This window comes from Periophthalmus magnuspinnatus, chromosome 14 (genome assembly GCF_009829125.3).
Source record: "Periophthalmus magnuspinnatus isolate fPerMag1 chromosome 14, fPerMag1.2.pri, whole genome shotgun sequence".
NCBI classification, from domain to species: Eukaryota; Metazoa; Chordata; class Actinopteri; order Gobiiformes; family Gobiidae; genus Periophthalmus; species Periophthalmus magnuspinnatus.
In genome coordinates this window covers 7,012,976-7,025,196 of record NC_047139.1, presented here as the reverse complement: position 1 = coordinate 7,025,196, position 12,221 = coordinate 7,012,976, and the positions used below count along the sequence as shown (strand labels likewise).

Sequence of the window (12,221 nt, the reverse complement as noted above, 5' to 3'; positions counted from 1 at the left end):
CAGCAAATTAAAGGCTGTTGAAAAGGTTACTTCTATGTGATTATTCTGCACTTTTACCACAAAAATATAATGTTTAAAGATCTATATGATTAATTGAACGTTTAAGAACAGAAAAATGTGCTATGTTTGGTCTATTGAAAATGGGTGGCGAAAGGATCATTCAAATTTAAGCAACTTTACCACAGTTGAACCAGACAAAACATGGTTGAATTCTGCAGACGTGATGTAAGGTTAAAATGCACAAGGTAGATGGTCAAGTGTTATTGTTCCACTGTATTAAATTTACCTATCTCCATGGAGACCAAAGGTAGAGTCTAGGTAATGTATATCCTTAACAGTAAAAACACTTAAATACCCTATCAGTGATTATAACCATATTTATCCCTAAAGCAGCAATTTCAGCGCATAGACCTATGTTATACGGCCAGGTTTGCAGATGACACCGCCCTTATCGGGTTCATACAGGCTGGTGACCTGGTGCAGGGGCAACGACCTGGAGCCTCAAAGCCCAGAAGACAGTGGAGATGATCGTGGACTTTTATCATGGTTTATAATATTTACTATTATTATCCTTTGCTTTATGTTGCACCATAACGTTGAATCAAGTGCCTACAATTTGTGAATTTTGTTCACTGATAATGGCGATAAAACTTCTAGATTGTGTAGCCTAATAGCCTAGTCTCTTTTATGCAAATATATGCTGGTATTTTATTTTTTAGTAGCTATTTTCTTTCATTTTTAAATAAGAATGGCAAAAAATAAATAAATAAATACATACGTTAAAAATATATATAAATAAATATAAAAACAAATAAATAAAAATGTAAATAAATAAATAAAAATACATAAGAGTATGGTCAACACATGGAAATGACAACACATGGACCTGGACCTAAAAACACCACAGAGCTTTTAGGGTTTAAAAGTTAGACTAACATTAGATTAAAATCAAAATTAAAAAATACATAAATACATACAATAAAAAGATAACATTTAATCATAAGATGTAATACAATTTAAGGGGAAAAAAAACAAAACTTGCACCTACGTGGCATTAAAGAGGCTGCAGTTTCTCCTTTCTCCTGTAGAGGTCGCAGACTGCTCATTTCCATTACTTCCTGTTTTCACCGGAAGTTGTCTGACGCTCCTGACACGTAGCACCGAGCTGGCACAGCGCTGGAGCATTAAACGCCTCTGGTAAGACTTCAGGATGTGTTTATGATGAAGATAAAAACATGACCGAACAAAGTCAGTGAAAATACATCAGTTTGTTCACACGGGACAGATCGATGCGTCTTAAACTCTGTGTTATTTGTCTCTAAGTAGCATTAGCTTCACATAATAGCCCTGTGTACTTAACGGGAAACTTTAGCCACCCTGCTAAGGTAGGATAAGGTAGGTAGGATTTATATTTGAAGGTAATTAGTATTTAGCATTTATGACATTATGTGTTAACCTTTTGGATTAAATCTCATTCAGTGAAATTAACATTATCCACTTTTGAACAGACGTCCGTCCTGATTGTTAAGCCTCTGTTAGCTTCAGCTATTCTTAGATTATTAGTAGCCTCAGGCAGAGAAATTTATCCAGGGGTGAAGATTCAGTGATTCAACTGCAATAAAATTTAATTATAGTAAAGGTCGTTTGAAGAATATTACAATAATGATCCGTTTATGAGTTTAGCTCATGCACCAAGCTAACTTGCTACTTGTTGTTAGTTTTTTTGCATAGTATGATGTATTTGTATTGTGCCAGATAGCACTTCAGTGAAGTTTCAGTGAATTTTAAATTTTATCATTACGAAGAAACACTTCTAACTATTTTATGATTTTTACAACTACTGACTACACAAACGAACAAAAACAGTAATCCCAGGTCACCTCTCCACCTGTGACCAGCTTTTTAAACTTTATGTCATGTTAACTTTGCTTTTTCTTTTAAAATGTGCTCTTATTATTTTTGCTTGCACAGTTATTGTGATTTAGACACTAACAATGATCAATTAACAGTTCATTTTGACATCCTCAGTGTCATGTGTTTTAATATTTAATATTACCATTATGTCCAAAGGCTAAATGTGTCGCTTATTTTCCAGGTTTTTGACGGTGTGAGAGATCGGGGTGAGAGATGTCAGGATTTGACAATTTCAACACAGACTTTTACCAGTCCAGCTACAGCGTGGACGACCAGAGCCAGCAGGGCTATGGATACAGCAACAACGACCCTTACAGCAAGTAAGAAAAGGATTAGGTTTGGGAAATGTAATAACATTTGTAACTATTGTAGCAGCCTGGTATGAATAAACAGATAAACTTGTTTTGGACAAAACAGTTGTGCAACTGGATGAATTTAATTGAGAGCAAGATTGTGGGCTTCAGTTTGGGTCTTTTTAATTTAGAGCTCTACAGCCAGTCCTGTCAGTAAAAGCATGTGGTTTGGAACTGAGTTCATAATTTGGTGGAAGACTTTTGGTTATTTATTATGTTCAAGAAATTAATACCCAAAAACATGTTTATTAGTTTTTATTGAGACAAAATTAAACCAAATTTAATTTGAGTTCATAATTTGTCATTTCGCTCAGTCCTAGAACTTACTGAGTAAAGGAAATGTATTTAATTTATTTTATTTATCTTTATTTATACAGGGGGACCCAATGAGAGCACTTGGGCTCTCTTTTTCATGGGTGCCCTGTTTAAAATACAACACAAACCGAAAAAACAATCAAAACAAATAAGTCCATAAAAAACATCAATAACAAGTGCAGGTGTGTATAAAAGTTTGTTATTAGATTATTAAATTGCAATTGTGTCACCAACGTGTCCAGTTTTGCTTTTCCTTGGAGCATATTCCATTTTTGTGAAGCAAAACAGCTAAAAGCCTCTTTCCCATCTCAGTTCTGGTGTGGCTCGTTCTTAGCCTTATGCATCATGTGATCTGGTGTTAAATGTTCCGCTATCAATAATTAACAAGCAGGTGAGGTATTCTGGCAGTTTTTGAAGTAATCCCTTATAGATAAACTTAATGCAGTGCTGTTCTCTTCTAACAGACAGTGATGGCCAACCCACTTTTTCATAGAGCAAAATTAATATCATTAAAGAAGACCTATTGTGCTTGTGTTTGCTATATACTTATAATTTTTTATAAGTATATATATATTTTTTATCCATTTGTGCCAAAATGGCTACAAGTACAGAGCAGTGGGCATATGCCGGTGCTGGTGAAAAAGGGAATTGATCTGCAATATGGCTCGATTGCTCAAACATGCACAAATCACTCCAAATGCAACTTCAGGTGAGGAAATGGTGAAGGGAAACAACATAAGATGGTTAAAAACTCTGAAAAGTCCATTTTGCACAATAGGTCTGCTAGGAATAGGTCTTGTTTGTCAGAATATCTCAACAACAACAACTTGTTGGGGCAAGTTTATTAAACAAAGGTGTGACTAAAAATGGCAGCCGCCTCTATTTCACACAATTATGTATACAGAAAATACAAAAATAATGAGTAGTCTTGTATGCTCTTATTAATCCATTTGTTACATTGTTACACCTTGCTTTTAGATTATTTTTTCTCTTTCTTTGATTTTCCCAGGAGAATAATGATCCATTACTGTTGTATTTGTTGTGTTTGCAGACAGTACAATCAGTATGACTACTCCCAGCCCATGACGTACTCCAACCCGGGGATGGTGCCGCCACAGCAGCCGTACACAGGACAGATCTTTCAGCCCACACAAACCTACACGCCCTCAGCCTCACAGTCCATGTACCACAGCTCCTTCGACGATGAACCCCCACTGCTAGAAGGTACCAGAAAAAACGCTGTACAATAATAATTAGGGATAGGAGATACTGAAACTATGGCTGAACAATTTGGGGAAAATGCCTAATTGCAATTTTTCTAACAAGCATTGTGATTACAGTTAGATTTATGATTGATGTTTTAATATTAGGATTCTGTTCAAAGTTCATATTTTAAACACGTCCAGAAGAATTTACCAACAAAAAAAAGTATGAACTGACAAAATACAAGAATCACCATCCAGAACATATTTGTACTGATCTAAACTACAGGGTTGGCAGTTTTTATGCAGAGTAAGACAAGGTATTTTGTTGTTTGTGAAGGAAATTATGGGACTAGGAAAAACTGCATCCCTTGCGATTTGTTAATACATCCATTAAAATTGCGATCTCAACTTGATTATGTTTAATAGTGCAGCCCTAGTTGAAACTTTATAATACCTGCATTGTTCTTTTGGTGTATTTGGTGTTATATTGAGTAGATTGTTTTTTTTTTTGTTTTAAATCGCTGTTGTCTAAAAGTTGCAAGGCGTTTTTTTAAGTTTTTTTGGATGAATACCTATAATATCGATTGTTGGCATGGGGATAGTCATAAAGAATTTAACCCCAATATCAGTCTGATGCATGTAAAGGGCTGGGTATCTAGAACTCACAATAAAATACTTTTGTTATTTTGTAGAATTAGGCATAAACTTTGACCACATCTGGCAGAAGACGCTGACAGTGTTACACCCGCTGAAGGCAGCAGACGGCAGCATCATGAATGAGACAGACCTGGCCGGGCCCATGGTTTTCTGTTTGGCGTTTGGAGCCACTCTTCTCCTGGTAAAATAACGTACTACTATTACTGCTAACTTCTCTGGTCCAGGGTCCACTACTTGCTCGTTTTCATGGTGACGGTATTGGGTTATACATTATGAAACACAGTATGACATTAAATGTATCTGTCTTCATGGAGACAGGTCAGATCTGTGGAGAGGTTTCCTGTCTAGCCAGTCCAGGACAAACCATCATCTTAACTTGTGATGGTCTAATCGCAGCTGCTAATCTGTATCATGTGTCTCTCAAATGTGGAAGACTCTCTCTTCTCTTGAAATTTCTCATAACACGCAGAACAGGATATATTACTTCTTTCACCTGACATAAATAACATTTGAATGCTTTGCTTGTTGATTCTGCAGAAATTCTCAGTGTTTTTTGTCCTCTGTTATGTTTTCCGCTTTTTTATGTGTTGGTTGCCATATTTGTTTTGACACAAATGGACCGTGTGTCTCTCTGATTGGTTCATTCACCTGTCAGTCATATCTATCTGAAATTGCAGACACAGGATATGATTCCAGACTGACATCTTTTTAACATTTTGTGACTGGCTGACCAGGTAAGTCGAGAGGTGAGCCCATTTTCAGTAAGAATGCATGTTTTGGAGGTGTTTTTGAGCAATAAAAACAACCTGTATTGAAATAATAAATTCAAGACGGATAGTTTTAATGTCATACTGTGGAACACTCCAGGCAAATTTCCATTGAGACAAGACAGTAAAGGACCCTCCACTGGAAAAGTTACATTGTGCACCTTTTAAATGCCCTGGATTAAACTCCCGTCTGTCTTGTCCCAGTCGGGTAAGATCCAGTTCGGGTACGTGTACGGCATCAGTGCGATCGGCTGTCTGGGCATGTACTGTCTGCTGAACCTGATGAGCATGACGGGAGTGTCCTTCGGCTGCGTGGCCAGTGTTTTGGGGTACTGCCTCCTCCCCATGATCCTCCTCTCCAGCTTCGGAGTCCTCTTTTCACTACAGTAAGTACAAATTTGTGGGAATTTTGTTCTAACATAAGCCAGCGTTTATAATCCATAGACATGAATACATAAAGATCAGAAATTACAAAAAAAAAACAACACTCCAAACGCAGTAATGAAATACCATGTGTTTGTAGTGGTGGCTTTGGGGTTGTTTGCAGGGTTATTCTGGATACTAGGAACATGGTGCTGCTTACTATGCAGTATTTGTTGTTACAATACACTTTTGTTTCACTCCAAAGTCATGTGTTTTTGTGTTTACTATTAGTACTCACAATACAGCTGAAACCAGAAGGTTACATACACTATATAAAAACACATATGCTTTTTTTCCCCCTTTTTCCTTTTTTTCCTTTTTTTTTTTTTTTTTACATGAAGTCAGACTAAAAACTTTTCTGTTTTAGGTCTGTTAGGATTACCAAAATTATTTCTATTTGCTAAATGCCAGAATAATAAGAGATAGATTCTTTTGGACAATTTTTCATTACTTTCCTGAAATCAGACAGGTATTAGTATTTCATTAGTATTAGTCCCATTGCCTGTGGTACTGTATGACTTGGGTCAAACATTTTGGATATAATTTTCCACAAGCTTCTCACAATAATTAGCGGGAATTTTGTCCCATTCCTCCTGACAGAACTGTAACTAAGATGAATATTATTAAATGCCGCTTTCTGTGGTAATAACGAACATTATTGTGTCCAATCACTTATAAAAATGATCTGGTTTGCACGTGTTTCTTTTAAATATTTAATCATTATGAGAATACCACATTACCAATAGGAAAAACGTCGTGTTGCGCCTCATCTGAGAATATGACATCATCAAGTATTAATGTATTCGGGTTGATTTCTTGCATATTTTTGTCCTCTTCTCCAGGGGAATGCTGGGAGTCATTTTAACAGCTGGCATAATTGGTTGGTGCAGTCTCTCGGCTTCAAAGATTTTCATCTCCGCTCTGGCTATGGATGGACAGCAGCTATTAGTGGCCTACCCCTGTGCTCTCTTGTACGGAGTCTTCGCCCTCATCTCAGTGTTTTAAAGAGTCATGAAATTCAAAATAACCTTTCTCTGATTTCTGTAATTTCTGTGCAATTTGCTGCTGTATAATTATCATAGCTATAGCATAATTACACAGCTATTACAGACGGAAAGCTGGGAGCAGAGTCCAGAAACGGCACCGAGGATTTTTTTTTCTGTTTGGGTTCAAGCCTTCGCCTCTCCCTACATACACCTGCAAACGGGCGCATCCAAATTACATCTTTTCTTCACGTTTCATACACTGCGATAGAGAGAAGACTGTCCACCAACCAGGTTTTAAAGAACTTATTTTGTAGAAAAACGGACCAAGACGGTTCTATGACAAGAGAAGGAAAGCGCAAGAGGAACTATGAGATCGCACAGTGGGAAAAGGAGGAGCCGTTAGAAAGGTTTTCAAAAATGGACTTTAAAAAAATGTATTCGCGACAATAATTTAAACTAGTGGGAAACGCCATGTTTTTTTTAAGACGTCTACATCTCGTTCAACCTCAAGTCCCGAAACACTGGAGGTAAAATGAAAATGGAAAACACACAAACAAACAAAGATACTTCAGGAAATATGTCATGATTCTGCTTTTTAGACGAGATAAGAGCTATAACGGTTTATATCATCGCAAAAAAACACTCCTCCAGCAGTTTTAAATACATGTAAAATAAATTCTGTAAGATTTCTTTTTTTGGCTTATGTAATTCTTGCTTACAGTTGAAGGAAGAGCTGTTAATTTTCATAAAGTGGTAAAAATATTTGTGCAGTAACACTTTGTATCGTGGTGGTCTGTGGTTATCAACATTTGGGTGTATGAAATTTAAACTCACTGCATTTAATTTTCCAGATTTGTTGCGTCAGTTGTAGTTTTGCGCTGTTCGTACATTCTGATAGACAGTAAAGCGTAAACAAAGTACATTTTCAGGTGAATATTCTAAATCCTAGAACAAAACACGACTACTAGCTATTAAATCCACACTGTGTAACTTTTCTGGTGAGGGTTTTTCCACCTGTTTGTCTCCGTAAAAGATGCTGTTGCTTTGAAACGTTTAAAAGTTTGGCGTTAAACTTTCCTATCGCAGATATTTAAGTACATATGAGTTTAATAATTACCTTGAAAACTGTGCGTTCTCTCTGTGACTCGCCTCTTCACAGATCTGACCTGTAACTGTCAGTGTCACCTGTTTATCGCCGCAAAGTTAAATAGCAGGGTTTTTTTTTACTTTACAATAACATTTCTGTGAACCCTCCACCACAAATGTTACATAGTCGACCGTTAAATCAGGTTTATTTTAGTTTATTATATTGATTATTTTGAGTTTCCTTTTTAAGACGTTTGAAAAAGATTAGTTTGCACAATAAGGTCGATATTGTTTTTAGCCGTTGCCATGATTCACAGTAGATTTGGAGTTTTAGTCGTTTTTGTAGCTCTTATTTAGACATGACTCACTTTTTATAAGCCTTATTTATCATCAGTCTCATGCAAAGGTGTGAACATTAAAGCTAACGTTGAACCCGCTCCGTCTTCTGCCATTCCAGAGTTTATAGAACTGTTATTTTTGAGGTTATTATGACGAGCAGCACTTAGCACTGACCAACAAAATAAAACACAAATACTCATTTTCAACCACGCCAAATCCGAGAGGAACATTTTAATTAAAAACGCATCCAACCACACCACAAAATCAGCAAATGCCACATCAATCCACTTAGCATTTCAGTCCTCCACACCTCAAACACTTTCAGAGATCTTGAAATAGTAATTACTTTGTATCAATCTTCATAATCGTAGTAATTTTGACAAACATCTCACAAATAACACCTTTTTTACAATTACAGGTGTCGGCATTAGCCACTTAGCACCTGATGGAAGCTCGTAGCATAAACAGCTTTTTGTGTTGTATAAAAACACTAAAAATGGACTATTTAATTTTCTGGTGGAGAGTCTGTCACCTGCTTGACTCCGTGGAGATTGCTTTTCCTGGAATATCCCGTAGTATGGCTTTCTACTTCTCACTCTTACTTTTCTTAATGGAGCAGGGGGCAGTTTTAGGACAGATCTGCGAAGATGCAGACACTGGGGGCAAGGTGGTTTAAGTGTCTTGCTCAAGGGCACAACTAAGGCTGCTATCATTAAGATTTTGCTGATACAATACAGTACTTTTTCAATTTGATACAATACGATACCATATATACAGTGGTCCCTTGCTATATCGCAGTTTGCAAGGTTTTTTTTCCCCCGACAAAACCCACAATGTCGATGAAACGTTCTGCACTGACAAATTTCAGAAACGCTTTGGACTCAAAAGTGTTTCTGTGCACGGAGATGCGCCTCTGTGGATACTACTGGAGCAGAGACGGACGTGAACAACACATTTAAAGTGAAGATCGAGGAAGAGGGATATTATATACGAAGGTTTGAACTTTGAGAGAGTTTAAACAAGAGAGAAATGTGAGAAAATGTTAACGCCTGTGTGAGAAAAGTGTATAAAGTGTGTGGTGAGGGGTTTTACAGCAAAAAACATATAGAATACTTATATATATAAAGCTAATACTTCGCGTATTTCTTCTATTACGGGTTATTTTTAGAACGTAACCCCCGCGATAAATGAGGAACCACTGTATTTCATATCTGTTCAATAGGATTCAGTGAAAAATACAGGCTTTCATGACCCATTTTCACAAAAATAAACATTAATGGTGCAATTATCTTCCGTTTACGCAAGATGAATGAACATAACCAAGTGCATTTTGTGTCGATCATGTGACAAACCAGAAGAACACATCAAACTGTTTCATTGGTCAGTATTAATCATCCACAGTTTATATGAGCTCCACATTTATGTGTAACAGGGACACGAGCAGTTTATCGACTCTAAAGCACATGTGTCAAACTCAGGCCCAGGAGCCAAATCTGGCCCACAGTGTAATTATATTTGGTCCGTGCGATCATATCAAATGTGCTGTATATATAGCTCATGCGCCACTAATACTACAAATCCCAGAATGCTTTGCTAGTACGCTGGCACGCAGTTTAGACCGGCACACGCCCCTCCTTTTCTGTTGATACTCATTAGCAAACAAGCTACTAGACACCTCGGCCAAATTAATTACTAAAAAACATAATTTATTTTACCAATTTCAATAAGAAATTAATAAAACTGATTCGTAATTTATTTTTTCTCTTTGTAATATCAAGCTTGAGTTAGGGTTGTGAAAAGGTTAATCAGGTGCAGTCAATTTTTCAATAAATATCAAGTTTGGCCCATGAATTTGTCTGTTTTTAATTTTGGCCCATTGGGAGTTTGAGTTTGACACCCCTGCTTTAAAGTATCGCAACATATCGACTAAAACAACTCTGACACTAAACGTTTTTGGTAAATCACACATGAAATACTTATTTTAATCATCAAAACAGTGAATCAAATGGCAAATGTTCTGCATAAACAAGTTTCTTTCCAAACAAGCCACACAACTGTAGTGCTGTGACAGAATAATTTGGTAAAACATGCAAAAAAATATATCGCTACAGCAGCCCACGATATCAGTACTGTATCATTAAATTAAACAATATGATATGCCAATGTTTCCATATTTTTGCACATCCCTACACGCAATGATATCGTATTCATCTGTGGGAGCTGGAATCACACCACCAACCTGTGCATCTGTCCGTTCTACAGTGACGTTTACGTTGAGAGCGAGATTCGAACTACCAACCTTCAGCTCAGTGGACAAAAAGTCTACAAAAACTCTACAAAAACGCTACAAAAACGCTACAAAAACGCTACAAAAACTCCACAAAAACTCTACAAAAACTCTACAAAAACTCCACAAAAACTCTACAAAAACTCTACAAAAACTCTACAAAAACGCTACAAAAACGCTACAAAAACTCCACAAAAACTCTACAAAAACGCTAGAAAAACTCTACAAAAACGCTACAAAAACTCTACAAAAACGCTACAAAAACGCTACAAAAACGCTACAAAAACTCCACAAAAACGCTACAAAAACTCTACAAAATCTCCACAAAAACGCTACAAAAACGCTACAAAAACGCTACAAAAACTCTACAAAATCTCCACAAAAACGCTACAAAAACGCTACAAAAACGCTACAAAAACTCTACAAAAACTCTACAAAAACTCCACAAAAACTCCACAAAAACTCCACAAAAACTCCACAAAAACTCTACAAAAACTCCACAAAAACGCTACAAAAACTCCACAAAAACTCTACAAAAACTCTACAAAAACGCTACAAAAACGCTACAAAAATGCTACAAAAACTCCATAAAAACTCCTTAAAAACTCCACAAAAACGCTACAAAAACGCTACAAAAACTCCACAAAAACGCTACAAAAACGCTACAAAAACTCCATAAAAACTCCATAAAAACTCCTTAAAAACTCCACAAAAACGCTACAAAAACTCTACAAAAACTCTACAAAAACTCTACAAAAACTCTACAAAAACTCTACAAAAACTCTACAAAAACTCCACAAAAACTCTACAAAAACTCCACAAAAACTCCACAAACCGCGGTCCTCAAGCATCACTACAAAATCCTACACTTTATAATGTAGTAATCACGTCTTTTTTTCTCTCTTCCACATGTTATTCTCAATAATTTATTCAAACCCTGAACACAAAGGGCCTTTTCAAATGAAGCATGAACCACTCGTGAGGAATGAATAATTCAAACATGAAAATTAAGCTTTATTTTAATCTGACAAACCAAAACATCGAAACAGCATTAGCATTTTTCAAGCTTCCATCTCCAGAGCGGGTTGGTCTCACAGGGTGGTCCGCAGAACAAGTATGGGAGTCTTATTTGGATTTTTAAAGTTATAAAACATTTCCTCTTATGAATAAAACATCGTCGTGTCACGCACCACGTCATGTGCACAAAGTATTAACTCGGCGTACTCATTTCAAACCGCTAACGAGACCGACATAAACAAAGTAGATGTTGACGTTGACTCTTGCCTCCGAGCAAATTCAATCAGAATCACTTTGACGTGTTTATCTTATTAATTCTCACTTAAATCGCTATGGCAACATGGAAATATTTAGCACAATCGAATGAAATAATACTGTGTTGCCTGCAGTGATGGAAGAAGTACTCATTTTTGTTACTTGAGTAAAAGTACAGACACTGGAGCAGAAAAATACTCAAGTAAAAGTAAAAGTATCACATGAAAAACTGTATAGTGCCTGCTTAAAAGTATACTTAAAGAGTAACAAGTAAATATATGCAGTTTGAGATCGCATAAAGCTTCAAATGTAGTGATTTTGATAAAGTTTTGTGCAACAGAAACAATTTAATTACTTTTTTCCCCCTACCTGTTTTTATTTGTATATTTTTTTGTGTTAAAAATAAACCTCTCTGCCTTTCAGCCGATCTTAAACTATAATTAAAAAAGTACTTTTACTTTTCAGTCTTGTTCAAAAATGTAGTGGAGTAGAAAGTACAGATACTTCTCTCAAATGTAGTGAAGTAAAAGTAAAAAAAATCACTTAAATAAAGTACAGACAACTCAGTGCAGTACTTAACTACTTTTACTTTATGTTCGAGCACTAACTACTTGGAA

The 12,221-nt window shown here is 36.3% G+C and overlaps 1 protein-coding gene across 1 annotated transcript; it reads left to right on the top strand.

Moving 5' to 3' along the window:
• The first annotated feature begins 1,120 nt into the window (after positions 1 to 1,120).
• Positions 1,121 to 8,156, top strand: yipf5 (Yip1 domain family, member 5). Its single transcript, XM_033978848.2, has 6 exons — positions 1,121 to 1,197; positions 2,096 to 2,234; positions 3,634 to 3,806; positions 4,480 to 4,625; positions 5,416 to 5,597; positions 6,477 to 8,156. The coding sequence occupies exons 2-6, from the start codon at positions 2,128 to 2,130 to the stop codon at positions 6,637 to 6,639; spliced, it is 771 nt and encodes a 256-aa protein (XP_033834739.1). The 5' UTR covers positions 1,121 to 1,197; positions 2,096 to 2,127; the 3' UTR covers positions 6,640 to 8,156.
• Positions 8,157 to 12,221: the final 4,065 nt, after the last annotated feature.